A 20,735-nucleotide genomic window follows, 5' to 3' on the forward strand; every position below is an offset into this window, starting at 1 on the left:
GCCTTTCTCTGGCTCGGGGCGGCTTCGAAAGCCGTTATTTTGGGTGGGGTGCGGTGGATGCTTTGTTAATAAAAGCATTCTGTCGGCCAAAGCATCATGTCAGGGTTTGGTGTGAGCAACTGGGCAGCTCCAGAGTGTGGAGGGATGCTGAGGAAGTGTGGTGGTGCCAGGGAGAAGGCTGGCGGCTTCTGCCCCTCGCCTGGTTTCATCTGCTGCTGCCTCTCCTTAAGTGGGAATTCAGACGGTCATTCCGGTCACAGTAACCCCAGGGAAGCCTTGGAGGCTTCACTTTAAGGCTTGCTTTTGGCTTTGCTGGAGTGGGGTGGTGATAAGCCCCTCCCTGACACCCCACTGTGTGGAAAGAAAACTGGAGTTTGTTGGTTTGTGGCGCTGGCAGTTCTCGATACGAATGGCCTGGTTGTAGCAAAGGAGTCCTGTGTGGAAAGGGATAAAATGAGTACAGCGATGTCTGCACTGTAAACATTTTTCTCAAATTTGGGAGCATGTAGTGTTTGCATTTTACAGTTGCTATGTACAGTTTTTATATAGCAGCATAAATATTAGTACTTATTGTAGCTTGGCAATCCTGGGGAGAGGAATGGGCCTGTTGAAAGATTTAAATTCAATTTTTCTTCTGGATTAACAATGAAGGCAAAGCATTTGACATACAGCCTAGTCAACATCTTTTAGCATAGTGGTACAAGAGTAAAATTTTTTTTTTTTTTTTTAACTCATCTTACTAGTATCCTGAAATGTGCTGGGGGAATTCTTGGAGATCTCTAACCTCCCATAAGAAATCATACATGAGTATGGTTATTTTAAAGTAGTGCTACGTTGTGATGATAGCTTTCTGCAAAAAGCATAACTTGTTACTTCTTAATAACTTCCAGGTTTTTTTAAGGCAAATTGTTCATCGTCTGCAGTTTAGAACAATTTTAGAGCAGTAAAATATTAATTTGATGTTAAATCAGCAAAATGTAAATTAATATCCTGGAACCTTAACTTCTAAGGTTTCCTAAAAACCTCAGCTTCATCTTTCACCTTGTGTAGGCTAATGATAGGTGGTAATGATAGTTGAGATTAATAAGCTTGAAGTTGCTAAAAGCTTGTTATCTTACATTTGCATCTGAGTGGATAAATCTTGAAGCTCATGTGTGTCTGTTGTCCAGGTCTGACTGGAGGATTAGGATTTAATCACTGACATGGGCAGAAGAAGGAATAAAATATTGTGTTGGAGTCCTATTGTAATACAAGATAAATGATATGTATTGATAACTGTAGTGTTAAAATTTCCAGAACTAAACTACTATACAGCATCAGACTGTTGCCACAAAGGAAAAAAAAAAAAAAAAAATCTCTGTTATTTCTTGCAGGTTGCTTACATTATGCTTCTGGTAGAACTGTCACATCGCATTTTTAGCATCTTATATTGTTGATTGGCCTTTAAGTTAGGGGCGATGACACTAAGCGGTAAATGTCAGTTTTAAACTGAAATTTTAGACGTGCTTATTTGAAAATACAGCACAGCAATTGTTTTTGTAATGTTTCTAGGATTTTCTTAAGCATTTCTGTAGCCCGCAGAAACCAATAATTTGAGGCTCAAATCTAGTATTTTTCCAGGGATGTCTGTTCCCAGAGATGTCAGATTTAAAAGAATGAGTGGACTTGCAGACCTTTGCACTTGACAGAGTATTCAGTTTATTACACTGATCTGTTCAATGCTGTTCAGTTTGTAACAGTAGTTTATGCAGTGAATTTAGAATTTGTGCTATCATTTTAAATGACTTACTCTTCATCTTAACTTGAAAATATTTTTGAATTTTTTTATGTAGCCTAAACTATACAAGTCCATTATCGAAGATGTGATTGAAGGTGTGCGGGAGATCTTTGCAGAAGAGGGTTTAGATGAACAGGTTCTGAAAGACCTGAAGCAGGTTTGTTGGGTTTCCCTGCATTAATAGAAGTTGTGTATTTTTTTTTTTTTCTTTTGAGATGATGTGCCTGTCCACTTCTTTGCCCTCCAAAACGTGGTGACTTTTGCCCTAACTTAGAGCTACAAATATCCTGTGAATGATGTGTTGGGCTGCTGGAAGTTGAAATTCAGTAGTGATTGTTACCATGTTTATTGGATAGAATCAGTCAATTTACTCTTGGAAAAACTAGGAATACCTGATTATCATTTTAGATGTGGTTTGGTTTTAATGCTGATATCTGTTGACCTTAATAATGATCTTTCTGCAGCTTTGGGAAACGAAGGTGATTCAGTCTAAAGCAACAGAAGGCTTCTTCAGACATAGCCACCGTTCTCCACAGTTTACCCTGCAGTTGCCACGCAATTTTCACCACGTTCTGCAGGCTTCAGCAGGTCAGATGTTGTTGAACACAACAGATGCAATTTAAGAATAGCTCAGTGATTTAAGAATCTTTTTGGAAGACTTGAAAGTGCTGCAGTAATCTTGGTTTGTGATGCTTATGTGTGTATCTGGCATGATGGGGAACCGTAATTCTTTGAAAGCAGAATTTGACCAATAAAGGATGAGATAAACTTTGATAAACTAATGCAATTATAACTTCATGCTCTTGATCTGTTGCTTATTTCCTGTAGCAAAATGTGAAGAGAATTTTATCCTCCTTGTCTGCAGTCCAGAAGTGTAGCCCTTCAATTGCACATTTACCAGCAGGGTTAAGCTTTCACTTTCCCTTCTAACATGTGGCATGCTGTGTGCAGATGTTACGAGGTGTGTTTGTGCCATGCAGCTCTGCTGTCATGTTGAACTTTAATCTGGTTCTGCATTTGGTAAAACGTAATCCCTTTCTCAAACAGAAGAGTGGAAGCTTTTGGGGAGATTTTTGGTTTGTTTTTCAGTGAGTTTTCCTAAAAGCAGTATTCCCATTGCAGAGAAGTCTTGACCTTCACACAGCCTCTGATATCAGGACCTATTCTGCTCAGTTAAGTCCAGCTGATCGCTGTGGTGATGTTATGGTGGAGTGTAATGCTCAGCTGAGACTTCTCCCAGTGTGAGAGGCCATTAGGACCTTTCCCCATAAAGGAGAAAAACGTATGAGATGTTTTAATGAAAAATCTATGTCGTAGGACACTTCAAGGTTGGGCAGGCACCCTTCATCTTTTTTTTTTTTTTTTAAACAAAATTCATAGTTGAATGGACGGATTTTGGAGACAGATATTTTATTTTTTCCAAGTGGTTAAAGGCAATATACTTTTGGGTTTGTTTGCTGTTGGAGGCTTTATATTTAATGAACTTTACCTTGTTACTCCTGAGTTTTGGAAGGGCAATACTAAGGCGAAACAATCTGTTGCAATACATTTTATGTATATGTTCTTTGCCATATTAAAATGGTAGCATTGCACATCTGTCCTTCTAGTTGCTGAAATAAATAGAAGTGGCATGCTTAATTTTTACAGTGCAACTTAAACAGTTCAAATAGTTCAATAGAAATATTTTTAAAGGAAAAAAAATCTTCAAGACCAGCTTTTAGCAAAATGTAAATTTTACAAATTCAGGGTATAACCTCTTCCCCCTGGATACAGCATGAGCTTGAAGCAACATAGGAAGAAGTATATTCAAGAGCCTTATCTAGATGTGCTCACTTGTTTGTTGATCTAATGAGTATGAACTGAAGTTAGACTGCTTTAGTTTCAGCAATGCTTGCTGTAAATTACTGAAAGATCAACTATGTCCAAGAAAGTAATGTTTTTTGTAAAGTGGTTTTTTTTTTTTTTTTTTTACAGCTTCTGTAGTCATCCCAACTGGCGGAGGTTCTCAGCATTTCACAACAGCAGACCTGGTATGTAGCTGTAGTGACAACTTATTTCAATTTTGATTATTCTGCATTCTAAATGATTAAGTTTGTCAGTTGTTCATAGGCTTAAGAGGGGGCAAGTATTAAATATTTTCCATGTATAGATGCTTTAGGACAGCATTTAGGGACTGAAAAAGTGGCATTTCTTGTGACAGTTTCATCTTTCCAATATGGTATAGTAGGCAACAGAGCAGAAGTCCTGCTGAGAGAGAATCAGCAGCTGAAGAAACTCGGTGTTGTTACTTCTAGCTCCCACTCCCTTTTTTTTCTTTATGAAAACCATACAAAAATTAAGAGTCTGCAGAAGGAGAGCTGTAACTCTGCTGCTTCTATTTGAGCAGTGAAAAAGGATGGGGATCTACCAGTTGGTTTTGCAAGCACTGCAGCCAGAACTGTGTTGGAAGACATAGCTGCATGTATTTAGCCCACAGGATGGAAGCGTAGGGGAAATGCACATCTACAGATCCTTTTTGTTTTATTATTATTAATTTTTATTACTGGGTGTTAAAATAATGCATGGTTGGGAACTGCTAGCACTAGTGAAGCTGGGAGCAGCATCATCTGCGAGGCACAAAAATCATCCAGAAGAAAATGAGTGTGTTTTAGAGTTGCCAGGTTCTGAACTCTGGGCATGGCAAATTTGTTTGGGGAGGGGCTATTAATTGTCAGAGCTTGATGAACTTATTGAGAACCTCAAGCTAACTAGATTGCCAAGCTGAAATATATTGGGAAGATGTTTGTGTAACATGCAAGTTTTCCAATTTCAAATTTGGATTCCCTTGAAACAGCTAGTTTGAAAGGGAGCCGTATATCCAACTCTTTGCTTTCCAGGAGAGAAAGAGAATGTGAAGTGAATTCATAGGCAAGGTGTCTGTGCTGTGTAGAGTAATGCATAAGCTTAGGTAAAAGTGGCTCAGAGTGGAAAATTACCTTTCTGGATGGTGTGTACATTGAGGGGGTACAGGAAAGTGTTCTGTTAACAAAAAGGAATGTGATAACTGGAAAATAGGAAACACTTAGGGCAAGTCATTATTCTGTCAATACAGAATATTCTTTATCTGTCTAAATCTCAAAAGTCTGAAGCAACTTTTCAGTAAAGATGATCACAAAAAGGCCCGCATTCATGTTTCATATGGATGTGTTACGTGTGACATTTAGGGCCCTAGGAGATAAAGTATGCACTAATTCTTAATAAAGCTGTTGTGTATCTAGGGTGCTTCACGAGCGGGTGCAACTCTTTGTTTGTCTTCGAGTATTCCTTATCCTGTACATGTACCAGCTGGAGTGACACTACAGACAGCATCTGGTAAGATTAAAGAGGAGATGTAAAATGGTACAGTGCATTGACTGTATGTGGCTATTGAAAGATGGTCCCTAGTACGGTAGATAAAACAAATGTGAAGTCAAAGTATAGGTGGGTAGAGGGAGCTACCCTCTTCTTCCTTTGTGTTTGTAGTTCTGCATGGAGGAAGTAATTACATTGATGTGTTAGTGTGTCAGGTGTGTATACTTGCAAGATCAGTTAACATGGGCTGCCAGGTGATGCCATTTTTTGGTTTTACAACTGCTAGCAAATGTGTTCTTTTATCAGTCCGGACACAGGTATCTCCTTCTATATGAGGGACAATCTTCCATGTTTTAACAAGGTAAACACATTCTGGTGCTTCAGAATCAATTTGATTTCTGATTCAAATAAAATCCAACCATCCATTAACCTTTTTGCTCACACTCTTTTGCTGATAAAACTGCCTGTACAGCTTGTACAAAAATGTGCTTGTACTGCTTAGGGTGTGATGAATGGAAGGCTTATTTCAGTCATGGATTGATTCTTTCCTCAAACAGCTGTTCTTTGATGAGAACTAATGTCACTAGATATCTATTTCAGGTATAATTCCTAAGGTTTTGAGACCAATAGGCTAGTATCAGTGACTCTGTGTGTAAGCACATGTGTGGGGAAAAGAATAATTAAATGAAATTGAGAATGAATAGCTCTGGCATCTTAATTCTAACACTGATAGTAATAACTTTAAGGATCCAGTATTTGGAGTGGTTTTCATACAATGAGAGCATAGATAAATGACGAGTCTTTTTTAAAAAAAAAAAAACCACCGAAACTTGGCAATTTTTTTAGAGGAGACATGGAAACAAATTCAAAGCCGTATTTTCTCTCTCTCTCTCTCTCTCTCCCGACCCCATCCAGTATGTGATTAAATTATTGAACTTACTGCCACAGGGTATTGTGGAGGCCAAAACCAAAAAGGGGTATTACACCTGATGGTCTGGATGGAAGCTCTGACTCCAAAAGCCTCTGAATGCTTGATTTTCAAAGACTGAAATTGTGCTTGGGGAAAGTACTGCTTTGTAAACATCCTATTTCTCAGAGTTGGCCTGAGTGTTTGCTACTGATTGTTAGTGGTAACAGGACAGTGGTCTGGATGAACCTGTAGTTTAACCTGCTGAAGCAGTTTTTAACTCTTCTCTTTGTAGGGCAACTTTACAAGGTAAATGTGCCTGTTATGGTTACACAGGCCCAAGGAGATGTAAATATTCTACATCAGCCTGTTCAGCAGATATTTCAGCCCCTTGGGCAACCTTCAGTTCTGCAAGCCAACATTGCCAGTGTTGCCCAGGTGAATGCATCTTCTGCCCAGGCAGCTGCTGAAACATTGCAGCTCCAGGAGACTGCTACCCAACAGACTACGGTGTTTCAAGAAAATGTCATGGAAAAAAAACACCTGGAGAACTCTGCCAATGCCACATTGGTCCAGCAGCCTTCTGTGGGTCAGCAGCAACTTGCAACTAATGCAGTGTTGAATCAGTGTGCAGACTCAACAGAAAAATCCCAGCAGGGCAATCTTCACACAGCTGTGTTTACTCCAGAATCCTCTGAAGGGTTTTCTCCAGCAAACAACTCGAGCAGCATACTGCTGGATGTGGAGGGGCAGTTAGACTTTGAGCCTCAGAGTTTGGTGCAACAGCAGGTGTCTGATGATATGATTGACCTGATTATCACAGGCAAAAGTCTGGATGATAACGCTGTTCTGAAAGATCAGGACATCATTGCTTCCTCTGACAAGGTAAGACCTTTTTCTCAGCTGGTGACAACATGTCTGTTGGAGATGGTTGGTTGAAGCTTTGTTAGAGATGTGATCAAACACATCTGTAAGTGACGAGTAGCACCTCTAAATGATAATAATAAAAATTATCATTTTAAGGTTCATTCTTGAGCTTGTTTTGAATAGCAGTAGCTGGCTGCTTATTTTTACATCAACAATTTGTCATGAATATTGCTGAAATACTGGGATTGAAGAGAATGTCAATCTAAAAAATGCTAAAAGTGTAATGGATAGGTATAATGTATTAGACTTATTGACTATTTTGGGGGATAACAGTTTTCTTTTTTTTTGGGACTGAGCAGACATTAATGACCCTTTAGAACTTGCATGTCATTCTGACACTGAATCTGCATATGGGTACTGGCCAGCTGCGGACAAATTGCTTTTGCAGTGTCAGCTGGGATTAGTTTTAACTTGTAATGTGTGAAGAGTATTTAACTTGCATTGAGAATGCATATTGTGTATGAAAAGTCAGATTTGATAAGTGAAAATCTGCTGGAAGGAAATGTATTTCCTTAGGAAAAAATCCTGAACAAACTAGAATTTGGCTAGAGCTGTGTGGAAAACTTGAAGGATTTTAATTAACAGGCACCTTTCCTGATCTCATCTAGTTTTTGTTCCAGAAATTATTTGCAGGTGTTTTAAGTTCAGGCTGGCTTGCTGACTTTGACTTGTAGCGCTTATGTGTGACTGAGGCAAATTTATTAAATGCAAATTTAATGACAGTAATGACAAACGACTGTACATAGAAAGTGTGTTGCTCATCTGAACTTTGATGGCAGGATGATGAAGACTGTCCGTAGTAAGAATGGAAGGTCAAAACAAAGTGTGAACTAGAAAGTGTATGTGGATGCGAATTAAGTGCTACAATAAAGATTTAATGAGAAACCGAAGATAGCTGAAAGCTTAAAGCCCTTTTATGTTCCTGTGAATGTTCTATTTAGGAATTCTAGCACTTTTTATGAACAGTAACTTGAAGTACTGAAATATTTACTGTCTCTCCCAGCTTTTTATATCTTATTTAAACAAAGCATTTTGATTGAGTTGAGGGAGAGGGATGAGTTCATCCTGACTTTTATTTCAAAAATGAAAAATGCTATTTTAGGGGGCAGAGAGTAGCTTGTTTCCTTTTTTTCTCTGTTTGTTTATTTTGGTTTTGGAGTTTTCTTTGCAATAGAAATTCTAAAGGCCTGCTCAATCGTCTTTTAAGAAAAAGTTGAGTACAATAGTGTTTAAAGAAAAGTCTAAGAAAATGTCTTTCTGTATTGCTGAGGAATATTTGGCATGGTTTCCTTTTAAAGTTAGGTGTAAGAACGAGATTTGCAAATGTACTCAGGGTTTACAAGTAGGCCAGGACTTGAAACTCTCATTTCTGTGCCCCAATCTTGTTGCTTTATTAAGCAAAAAACTCAGGCTTTGTACTGAACAATGAAAGCTGTGTGATGTTAATTCACAAGCTGTCTCTGGTCTCTTTTATTCCTGTCAGATGGAACCTACTGAGCAGATGAAATCTAATTTACGATCAGAAAAGGATATCTGCAGTGACATTGAAGGCATAATTCAGCTAGATGGTACTGGTGATGCTTCTCCCAAGGAAGAAACACCACATACAAAAGATAGTGAAGAGAATGAATTCATTGGCATTATTGAATCAGAGGATCTAAAAGTTCTGGAGGATGAGGAAGACTGTGATGAAGAATTTGACAGTATTTCAAACACGGAGTCTAGCAGCAGCAGTGGTGATAATGAAGAGCTCCAGATAGAAATAGAGGAGGTAATTTACTTTTAAGCCTTGTGAAGCACATTACAGTAACATATCTGTCTTGACTCTTGAACTGTTGGACCCAGAACAATGCCTGATAAGTTTAATGCAGAGAATGCATAGTTAAGTTACATACCTCTTGAGATAGGAGGTGCTGCTGAGAAATTACTTGAGAGCTTATTATGAGGAGCATGGACAAATGAAAGAGATGTTGAGAAGTCATTTGTTTATTGGATGAATTAAAATACTTAATTACCACAATTAAAGTTCTGTGGTAAAACCCTGGCCTCAGTGGAATGGAGTTCTGCTTTTTATTTAGGTAAGATTAGGTTACAAATCTAGGTTTCTTTTCCTTCTGAAGGACCATGGGGGATTAGAGAGAGAAAAGAACAATGTGATACTAGTACCTATGTTTCCTAGGAAAAGGCTTTTCTTACAGATGTGCAATTTTGTATCCTAGAGATTCACAAGAAAAATCAACTTGTAGTATCAGGGCTTGAAATAAATACCAGTTGATTAGTATTCCAGTTACTAGGGTCAGCTTTGTCAGTTAGCAGTCTTGCTTTTTGACCGATGTTTTTGAGAATGTAAGCATGTAAAGATGCTCATAAACGAGCTTTGTGCAACGTGGTCTTCATAGCCTCTAGGTCTTGATTTTTGCAAGGGTAAGCTTTATTGTTCTAGGTGTGTTTAATGTCAAGTATATTCAATGCTATTCTGAAAGAATGTATATGATACAATTTTAATCTCTAGGACCCCTTAAATTCTGGTGATGATGTCAGTGAACAGGACACTCCAGACTTGTTTGACACCGACAATGTGATAGTTTGTCAGTATGACAAGGTACAGTATATAGTTTTATCTGTGTTCCTTAATCACTCTAAATAATATCTTCAGCAAACCCATGTCTGGTCTACTGTCAGTGCTTTTTAAAGAAAATCTAATGCTGTAATAATTGAGTGTTTAAATTATGGGTTTAGTTGACAATAGTCTGAAGACTTCCCTGCTGTTTTCTGAAATGAGGATAATCAATGGGTTCACAATGGCCTATTAAAGGAAAAGGAAAGGGGACCAGATCTTGCAAATTTAAGATTTGTAAGCTGCAAAAGCTTATGCATTTCTCTAACTTTTAAGTAATATCAACAGCTCCATGGATGTATGTATGCATTTTCAGCCATGAATTCAGAATTGAAATGCATAATGGAAAGGGGATTGTGTGTACCTTCTCTTATGGTTTTTTTTTTCTCTTTGAAGCACTTACTGAGAGATTTTCCTACCAGAATTCTGTTCTGTCTGAAAAACAAAACTGTTGTTAAAAGCCATTTTGTCTTTATTTTAATGTCCTTCATTTTAATGTTTGAAATTCAACCTTATTCTGAACTCTTGACGATCAAATTAAGTACTTCTAACTCTGGTACGGTTTTGGACACTTATATGTCAGTAGTTTAAAATCTGACAAAACAAAGTGCATATTTTATTTTGAAACAAATATGGAAAAATATGTCTTTAGTTTGCTTAAGAATGTGCCCTGTCTTTTATTCTTTCAAAAGTGACTAGTAATAATTTTGTGTGTGTGTGTTCAACTAGGCCTGCCTTAATGGTGTCTGTGAGTTAGGAAACAGTGAGCTGCTACGAAAATTGTCTTTACTAAAGTGTAACAGATTGAGAGTTTCTGAAACTAGTTATAGGGATGCGTGTAGAAAATGCATCTGAAAGTAAGCCCCGGTGTCTGTATTGTGTTGAAAAGGTACACAAAGTTTTGAAGCTTCATACCTCGGTTTGATGTTACGGATGCTACAGGTAGTGGATATTGTTATCTATGGCAAGTTTTGTGAGTAATAAGCTGAAAAACCAGTTGAAAATTTTAATAAAAGGAAGTTCAGCATTGGACATGTCTTACAGGAAACTTAAGATCAGATGTTATTAGAAATTTACAGTTACAGAAGTTGGGGGAAGAGGTTGGTAACTTTCCCCTTTCCTATATAGATTTAATAAAACGTGTAGGCCTGGTAGAAAGTAGATGGAAACAGTATCTATTAAATTACCTTGTTACCTATAAAAGAATGCTGTTGACAAAATTACTGTCCTGTTTCTTTTGTGTTTTCCCTCCTTTTTCTTTCTGAACTTGAAAATAGACTGATGCTTAAAATCCAAGGAATTTTCTAGATATTTTAAATTCCTTCTTTTAGTATTAAACAAAAACTTTTCTGCAGTATAGGTTGTTTCACAGGCTTTTAAAAAGAAACATAATATGCAAATTCTTTCTTACTGTTTTGTATGGCAGTATTTGCTTTTAAGCAAAATTTTCCTGCTTCTAGCCTTATCCTAACACCTCTGTGCATGCAGTATTGCTTTGCAACGTGTATGGGAGAAGGAAACCACTGCCATGTCAGTTGAGCCATACCTGTTTGCAAAGTGCAGTGTAGTTTGGGACTGATACACTCATGAAATGGCTCCATTATTGTCTTGTTTTCCTGCTGGTGTTGAGCTGTCACATGGCTACCTTTGCTTTTTATTTTTTGGGGTCGTGGGATATGTGCATGTGTGCTAAGATTCAGGAGGTTGCTCCCTTGAGAGGGCAGAGAGTTCATTATTAACAGCTGAAATCTACTGCCTCAGGTGAATATTTGTGGTGTGTTCAGTGGCAGTGTTTCACATGTTTTGGGCTATTAGGATTTTAAAAGAAAAACAAGGTTTGTAAACAAAGTTGTGCTTAAAAAAACTTTTTTAAAATGGATGGTCTAATGTATATTGGGGTGGGGGGGCATTGATCTGTTTTTTTCACAGATACATCGAAGTAAGAACAAATGGAAGTTCTACTTAAAAGATGGAGTGATGTCCTTTGACGGTAAGGACTACGTTTTTGCAAAAGCCATTGGAGATGCGGAGTGGTGAAACCTCACTGAAGGATGTACTTTAAGACTGTGGCATTATTCCCTTATGAACCTTCTGTGAAACAACTAGATTTTTTATTTTTTTGCCATTAAAAAAACCCCACCCCAAACCAACAAAACAACAAAGCTGTGATAAAAGTATGCAAAATCAGTGTTGTTAATTTATGCAAACTATAACACTGTATTGTTAGCTACTCAGCTGTCTTTGCTGTTCTTTTCTGATTATTTAATTACTTTTTCTACCCAAGAAACAGCATTGGAATGAATAGCTTTAAAGACTGAAATGTTGAATCTGTTAGTAATTCACGAAAGTAATGGAATACTAAGTGACTATATTTAAGTAAATTTCAGTTCTGTTGGTTTTCTTTCCACTTTTTTAAAATAAGAGCTAAAGTATAACTTCAAATACAAAACTACACAGTTGTTGGTGATACTATGTGTTTCTTTTCAAAGGCTGCGGAGTTTAAAAAAGGGAAAAAAAAAACAAAAAGCAGCATCTGTTCAAGTCTGAAACCTGTGGCTGTTTCAGCTGTGTACTTCTTTCTCCTCTTTCCTTCCTCCCTTGCTTTTTTTGTTGTTGCTTTGTGGGTTTTTGACTTCTGCTTAAAGCCAGGCACTTTAGATGTAAGTCAGGAAATGTGAGTGGAAGACCCTTGAACTCTTGATATATGAAAATTGTTTACTCTGTGCCCTCTATGTCTACTGAGATGCAATGAATAGTGTGATTTAACATTAAAATGTGATTTATTTTCACTGTCAATGCAAAGTCATTTAAGTTTGCTTCTGTACATATCCAGTACATTCTAGGACTACAGACCAGTAAGCTGTGAATAATACAAATTGTGCATAATAATAAAATGTCATCTCATATACACTTCTAACAGAGAGTTGGTTTTGTGTTCTCTAAATATAAACTTTGCTTAGAGAAATGTGTACAAGCCATCCATGTGACAATAGCTTGCCCTGCCATGAGAACTGCATTCCCAGCAGTCTTCAACATTAGCTTTTTGTTTGTTCCTCTAGAAACAGAGGTCAAAAAGAAGTTCTGAGCCCATAGGTCTGGGCCTTAGCCCTTCACAGCTGCAGCTTTTCCCTAGCTAGCTCCTGTTCCTTGTAGGGCAATACTGGAAACTAAAAGGTAAAGCCTCAGCCAGGCTGACTTGGCACAGATAATCCTGCTAGAAGGGCAGTGCTACATGCAAGCATATGGTACCCCTCCCTCCTGGCTGCTGCTTTTATGTCTGCTGAAAGAAGACATCATGAGACATTTTGGTTATCTCTGCTCCCTGGGAGGATGCAGAGGCCTTGAAAAGAGAAGGAAAAGAAAGGGGAAGAGTTGGAGAGAAGGAATATATAGAAGAAATGGGGGGTGGGGTGGGGGTGGTGGGGGAATCCAGCCCTTGTTCATGACGGTACAAACCCTTGTGCTGATGGTGTAAACATTAGAGATGCTTCCCTTAGGAGGTAGGTTTTTAACAACTATTGTGTTTCCTGCATGCTTTTTTTTTTTTTTTTGACATACCTGCTGCTGCCCAGTACCAAAGACAGGACACTGAACTAGAAGGCCTGACCCAAGTGTGGCATTTCTTTTGTCTTTTATAGATACTGCTGCTCAGATGTGAAGAACTGTGTATTCAGAGACAGTTAAAATATTACAGTGTATGATTTCTTTTTCCCTATTCAGCCGACTTGTAGCTGCACTGGTGCTATGCTTCAGACCCATAAATGCACAGGAAATGCAGCTCTTACCACACGATAGATGCTTTTAGATTTCAGCACTCTCACAGGCTCTGAGGTCATCATGCTCCATAAACGTGTACATTATGAACTGTGGGACCATCTTCAACTTGGGCAGCATAGCGGTGCTTCAGAAAAGACTGGAAGTGGAGGCAGTGTGGCACAGGAATCCACAGGATGTGACTGGATATGCACCACTTACTAAGCACCGTGCAGTCTCTGAATGTTCCTTCTGAGAATAGGACCTGTTTTCCCTAGCCACTATAAAATGAAGTGGGTAAAGAGTACCTCACTTTTAGCTAGTTTTAAAGATGGGCAGCCTTTTCCTCTTTGCTCCATCTTTCCGCTTGTGGTGTTGAAGACTGCCTCCACATGAAGGTGAGGAGTCAGAGCTCTGAGCATCCTTACAACTGCCCATCTCCTCTCTCCCTCTTCCTTTTCAGACCTTGTTCCTCTGTGGATGGGTGCTGAGATGTGTAGGAGAAATGTATGAGAGTAGGAATTCCGCCCCCTCCATCTCTTCTAAGCTTTACCAATTCATACTTATTACATACCTTCTACCTGTTAGCTTCATCTGCCTTTTTAGTCCATTCTTGAGACACTTCTTATGAAGTTTTGCAAGTTAATTGTTATGACAGCTTGCTGCAACCTCTGTGCAGTCCAAGTATGATATTGATTACATAGACTGCACATCTGGGATTGGAAGTATTTTTTAACACTGGTCTCTTACTTCCCAAACTTCTTGTAAGTTTTACGGGTTGGGCGCTGGTGGTATTTTTCATCCTCTTTTGCTTTTTCACAAATCATGTGTACTATCAGCAATTTTAAAATCTCAAAGGACTGTTTGCCATCTTTCCTCCTGAAGCTTTGCTGGCAGCACGCAAAGCTGGCTGTTACTCCTGGTCAAAGCTGATGCTGATGATGGCTTAGCTACACATTTTCTAAGTTGCATTTTCTAACCCAGCACCTTCTTGATATGAAGGAACATTAATGTGGGCTCCATCCAGTGCCTTCCTGAGCTATCGAATATAGAAGTTTTAAGGATTAGGGTAGGGTTTTGCTCTCACTCTTAACCCTTCCCATATTTCAGAAAATGGCAACTGATTTGGTAACACTGCAGATCTTCTGGCACCCTCCAAACTACGCTGCAGATGCTCCTTGGGAGTGCATGCAGTGGTTTTCCCAGTCCAGAGCTAAGGACTGTCCGTTTGGACTCCTGCAGTAGGACTGACTTCCATTTTCTTCCATCCAAGCATACAAGAATTGCCCGACATTTTGTTTCTAGTGTTCTGGAATGAACGTTGGCAAAGACTTAGAGCTTTGAATAAGAGACTTAGAACTAAATATATCTGAACTCAGGAATTTTTACACTGGAAAAAAACGTTTCTTATTAAAATGTAAGCTCAGTTAGCTAATTACTGTAGCCTATGACTTGAGCAGTAATCAGATCAGAGTGCTTTTGATCTGAATAGTTTACGTATTAATGCTTTTGATTGCTGCTACTTACAGTTTAGCAAACACATTGCTGCAGATGTGATGGGAAGAGGTGTGTAATACCGGTTATGGCCATCAAAGATACTTCAGTAAATGGCTGTCTTAGACTTTACACCAGGAAGAAGGTAAGCTTGCCAAAAATAATGACATAGAATAACAAATGTAACTTGTATGAGATGCTTTAGCATGAATCTAAATCTTTAATAAAGTGTTGCTTTTACTTATTTGCTCAGTTTTGTGTGTTAAAAAAAAACAGAAAAGAAGAAGTACCTAAATGACTTTTGTTGTTTCTGTGTGTGTGCTGTTTTTGTGCGTGTGGGTTTTTTTTTTTTTTTTAAACCCATTAATTATTTTCTAAATGGTAGATTTCACTGAACTTACAGCAGGTACAAAAAGAAAAATGCCCACAGCTCTCGTACATCTTTGCTGTTAGCTACGCAGCATTGTAAGACAGGTACTATCAGTTGTTGCTATTTCTAACTCATTTCGCTTGCATGTAGTTTCCTGATAACGTTACGTGGTAGGTGGACTGGAAGGGTGTGCTTGCAAGCTCTTCTCCTGTTGAAATATAACGTAAGTAAATCAGTTATTGCCCACTCAAGACATTGTCTTGCAATGTCCTAAATCATATGCAGGACTCTTCCGTGTGCCATCTGAAGAAATGAGTCTCAAAAATCATTTTTGAGATAGGTGACAGAGAAGCCTTACGCCAGATAGGTTTTTGTTGTGTTTTTGGTTTGCTTTTTTTTTTCCTACCAGTGTCTTTAGTTTCTATGATAGTTAAATACCCTGTAGTAGTCCTGTTTGCTCACCTGCTAAGCTCAGGAGCTGGTGTGTATAAAGAGGAGCATCATAGGGAACTTTTACTGATTGCTAACCCCTAGAGTTTTAACAGTCTCTGTTCTCGATCCTGCTTCGTTCCCCACATGCGAACAGCTCGTGAGACAGAGCTTTTATACTGATTGAAATCATGGCATTAAGCTGAAGGTAAGAGATGGTCAGAGATGTTATTTCTAATTAACGCAATTATAAGCTAACGATAAACCAGTCACTAGTACAAAGAATCACTTTCATTAATGTGAAGCAAATTTAATTTGCAGTGCAGTGTTTTGGCAACAAGAGGCATTGCTTTGGAACGCAGATTGTTACTCTCTTGTTGTCACAGACTTGAAAGCAAAGGACTTAGTGGAGAAGGAGAATGTAAGAAGTTTAAAGTGATTGCAATAATAGGATTTTCTTATGTGTCAGAGTCTGCATTTTTGGTGGCTATCAAGAACTGTTAGGCTGTGACTCTTCTGGAGTAAGAACAGGACTGACACAGCTGCCCTGCTCCACTGTGTGCCGGGAGGTGCATATTATACCAGCTGAGGATCTGTCTTCAGATACCGCAAGTATCATCCACAGAATGGGATCTAAGATGCTAAAACTTCAACTACAAGCCCAAATAAAACATATTTGCTTTACCTTCTGTGAACCATAAACTGCCACGCGTAGGTCTTGTGCTACCGTATTGGTTTGATGAAATGTAAGCACTCATGTGTTCCTCCCGTCAGGGGCAATGCAACTAACCTGTCAAGAATAAGCAACCTAAGAAGAGGCTTGATCCGCAGTCTGCAGCTTTTGCATCTGTTTCTGCCTACAGGATTGTGAACTTTCCAATAACTAAGTGCCGGGCAGTGCAGAACGTAGCCTCTGGTATGACGTGCCTGGGGCGGACTCCCGCAGGGATCCTACCTGGCATTCAATGCAACCTGCAGCTTGTCACGCAGTACAGATTGCTTGGCACACAGGATGCAGATAAGAGCTTACACATCTGAATCTCCAACTTCAATAGAGTGTGGCATTGGCTCACGGCAAGTGAACTGCATAAGGGTGAGAGCTTATTTGCTGTGGACAGAGTAAATACGCTGCCGTAACAAAGGAATGCTCAATTCTTACTTAAATTAGGAACTCAGCCACAAATCTGGATCTCCTTAGCGTCAGGCAATGCATGGTCAAAGAAAAGATAGATTTTTTTTTTTTTTTTAAATGGGAAAACAGTGTCACTAAAATGTAACTACTCTGCTTCATCAGCTGGGAACGGAGTTGGACTGTGAGTGCTGAGGGGTGCCCAGTGCATCCCGAATGGCACTGGCACTGGTGATGCCAGAGAGTGGGCAGATGAAAATAAATCAGGAGAGTGTCCCTGGAGAGAGAACAAGGCAGCACTTACTTGCCTGTGCAGGAAGCAGATACCCTGCTGCGGAGAGGGAACCTTTACAGCCTACGTGATCTGTGTGTGTGCATGTATGATACACAACATGCAGTCCTGTGTGCAGCCGGCGGGGTTTTACAGCTATTGCATCTCTTCTGATTTCCAGATCATACATGGCTGTGTGTGGGTTAATTTTTTTCAGTAAATTACCTACCAGCTCAGACTGAGTTCTAATGTAAACTGCAAAATTTCTAGTAACAAAGAAATCAGCAGGTCAACTTTTCTCCTTGGTGACATCTTTACAACCTACCACTTGAACGCTTTTCTTTAACCGGGTGTAGGTGGCTGTGTAATTGGAAGTTTCTGTTGATGAAATGAAGGGAGGCATCTAGTTTAGTGCCTCTTTCTTTAACCCAACAATGCCAGCACAGCTGATAGGAATGGAAAAAGAAGGCATGAAAGCTAGCAGACAGACTTTAAATGCTCCAGGCAAGCAGATTTGGAGAAAAAGGAGCCAGACTGCAATCACCGCAGTATCTGTTAACTTCAAGAGCACCTTGACTACCCCCAGGCTCCTCTGGCTCCCCCCAAAGCAGAGCTCTGCCTAACAGTCACCTTGCACACCTAGCGTCACAAAAGAAGAAGAGGGAAAATATCACTTTGAACAGTTACGTTGCACAAGAATTTTTGACTGGCATTTTTATTTATCGTGAAATGTTCAAGATATTACAAAATAATCCCTAGTCACTAGAATAATTACCACTGGCCTGGCAAAGAGGTGCACCTATTGGCGCTCCAGTTTAATTTTTGTTGTAAGATGTCTTGTGTTGTACTGCCGGATACGGCTTTTCTAACGCCGACAAGAGCAGCAGCACTTGCGAGGCTTTGCTGGGGGCTGTGGCTGAGCTGCCATTCTTGCAGTTAGAGGTGTAAGCAGAGAAATAGTTCATCCTGTAAAGCTCTGCTCGGCTCTTACAGCAACCAAGCTTGCTCATCAGCAGAAAGAAATCCCTTCGAAATGCTTTGGTGAAAATTGCATAGAGAAACGGGTTTGCACAGGAGTTGACGGGGTAAAATAAAACCAGCAAGATCTTGGAATTTGTCACTGTGATGAGAGGTACTTTAAAGGCAGCGGATATGGCAAAAAAGGAGATGGGGGCCATGCAGGTAAAATCTGTGAAGATCAGTATTGCCATTCTCTTCGCGACCTTGGTATCTTTATGGGCAGCTACCAGCTCTGGATTCTGAACGGCTATGTAAATCTTAACGTAGCAAGCACAAATGACAATGAAGGCGACAACGTTTAGCACTAAGATCAGCAGTATGTAGGCTTGGGAAAGACCTGTTTCAATATCCATGGGTAAACAAATGCTGACCTTCATGTAACTGCTGACCCCTAAGAGAGGCAGCACTGCTATTAAAATGGAGAATACCCAACCGCCGAGCATGATCGGCACGGCATGCCTCAGCCGTAGCTTTCGATCCAGCTGCATGGCATAGGTGATCGTATGCCACCTTTCTATAGTGATCACTGTTAGCGTGTATACCGAGAGCTCACTTGCAAACACGGTGAAAAAGCCGGCAGTACTGCAGCCACTGCCTGTTTGCCAGTCTATTGCGTGGTTGTAGTACTGACCGCTTGTCTGGGCGTCAACAGAAGCAATGAGCAGCAGATAAAGTCCCATGCAAAAATCGGCAAAGGAGAGGTTGCACATGAGGAAGCGAGGAACAGTGAGCTTGTAATGGCTAGTTATCAGAACGAGGAGTACAGTGAAATTGCCAGCAATGGCAAGGATGTTTATAAACCAGATCAGGACTCTCAGAAAGCTGTATCCCAGGATGTCTTCACATGGATTAAATGCATCTGGTTCTGGAGTGCATGTGAGTATTTTAGGCTGGCAAAAGTCATACTCAAAGTCGAAGCCGGTCATTTCACTGTCATCAAAAATGGCTGAGTAGCTGTAAGGAGAGGTTTCTTCATTTGCTGCAAATGGGTACATGTTCTTTTCCGCTGACCACAGCGATGCGTTGTAAGAGTCATCTCTGTAAGTATTAAAAAAAAATACACCCCCCCCCCAAAAAAAAAAAGAAGTGAACTATTTGTTACACACACTGCTTGCGCTCGTTTGTAAAATACAACAGATAACAGTTTAGAAACAGTTACTTCCTATGTGTGTGTCTACAGGGTGTTTACATATAATGAAGCCTTGTGAGGATGCCTTCTGTTTGGGTAGCAGCCTTGGAGAGCAGCAGAGGTCAGTCACATCCACGAGAATGCTTTCCTATACAACTTACTTATTTGTAAATACTTTATCTTGATTGCTTTGTCAGCGAGCCATTGTTGTCATGCTGCCAGCAGACTGCAGTTCAAACTACAGTAACACATAGGTTTGATGCATATAGGTTTATCAGACAGTTATAGAAGCTAAAGCAAGATAACCTAAGGATTTTAACTGTGCATCCTTACCTCCGTTAGGAAACGCATTTACCCAACAAAGTCCTGAGACTACGTATGACTTAAGAAGTGCTGAGGAATTTGAGGTTCGCAGTATTAAAACGCAAGGAGTAGAAGTGCATGGTTAACTAGATAATGTTGATGGCTAGGAATATATTAAGTTTAGACTAGATCCAATGCCTAATTATAAATGTTTTAGGTGTTTAAAACAGACCTCTGTAATCTCTAGGTCATCAATAGTGTGGGGATAAGCCTACCAAAGAAGAAACATTTTAAAAGCAAACACTGTCTCCTCTGATTCCCTGCCAGAACAGGTACCTATTTCATAACTACCCAAACATCCTGACGGTGAGTGTTTGGTCGGCACTCACTCACTCCACAGTGTGAGACCCGGAAAGCATCTCTACTGGGAACAGCTCTTCAGAAAACTGGTAGCTTTGGGACAACTTAAATACATGCTTAAACTTCCATATCTACTGATCGTGTACATTAAACTATTTTTCTGGAGCAGGGCCTTAACTGGCAAATGAAGCTGAGCTGCTTTTCACCTATTCCTGTTTGGCAAATAACAAGACTGGGATGTTATCCTAACTATTCTCTCCTGACATGAAAAAACTGCCCAATGTCTTGCTTTTACTTGGCTGGCTTAAACTGGAAGAGCAGGGAATATGTTTGACTCTTATTTATTAACAAAAAATGATTGTGGTTTTCTGAAAGGCCATGTAAACATGCTCCCATGCGCAAGCTGGGTTTTTTTTTTTTTTTCTAGTGAGAGCTCAGGACTTTCAGCCGCTTTCTGCTGTGGTTCCCAAACTTTGCAACTTGCAGCTGTTCAGCCCACGAATCATGACCTTACTTCCATTTGCTTAATATAATGTCTGCTCAGAGAATTGCTGGGATTGGGACTTACCAAGGCAAAAAGCTTCCAGACCAACAGACCGGGCAGACTATTTAATACACAGCAGGAGTGCAACAGATGCTAATCCTAAGCAGGGGGATTACTCTGGAGTAGGCAGTGGTGATTTGTGCAATCATATTCCTCACTGGGGTGTTGCTTCGCTTGCCTTTATAACGTGATCTAATGCTCTGTGTTTACCTCCTTGCCTCACCTTCCTTCTCCCCAAAGCCACCCCTGATTAGAGGCAATATATTCTTGGTCTTTTTGACTGCCTGGACTTTGCCTTTTTGTAGTCCTGAAGTGCTTTGGTTTCACAGCGAGGAGTGGAGTGGCCAGGACTGGCTAAGCGAGGCACTCGGAAGA

The 20,735-nt window shown here is 39.7% G+C and overlaps 2 protein-coding genes across 2 annotated transcripts in view; one reads left to right on the forward strand and one right to left on the reverse strand.

Moving 5' to 3' along the window:
• Window positions 1–1,832: 1,832 nt before the first annotated feature.
• On the forward strand, window positions 1,833–11,595 carry GTF2A1L (general transcription factor IIA, 1-like; the record flags this gene model as incomplete). The annotated part of the gene is made up of 8 exons (XM_009701154.1): window positions 1,833–1,934; window positions 2,242–2,365; window positions 3,752–3,807; window positions 5,035–5,128; window positions 6,310–6,899; window positions 8,425–8,712; window positions 9,454–9,543; window positions 11,488–11,595. Coding segments are annotated over 8 exons (1,452 nt in total), but the record flags the coding sequence as incomplete, so codon positions are not given.
• A 6,224-nt stretch (window positions 11,596–17,819) lies between these two features.
• LHCGR (luteinizing hormone/choriogonadotropin receptor) overlaps window positions 17,820–20,735 on the reverse strand; it is an 18,887-nt gene continuing 15,971 nt past the window's right edge. Inside the window, exon 11 of the mRNA XM_009701155.1 lies at window positions 17,820–19,068. Coding sequence (XP_009699457.1) covers window positions 17,820–19,068 — 1,249 coding nt within the window. The remainder of the gene's footprint in view (window positions 19,069–20,735) is intronic.

This window comes from Cariama cristata, unplaced genomic scaffold, assembly GCF_000690535.1.
Source record: "Cariama cristata isolate BGI_N322 unplaced genomic scaffold, ASM69053v1 scaffold9165, whole genome shotgun sequence".
NCBI lineage: Eukaryota > Metazoa > Chordata > Aves > Cariamiformes > Cariamidae > Cariama > Cariama cristata.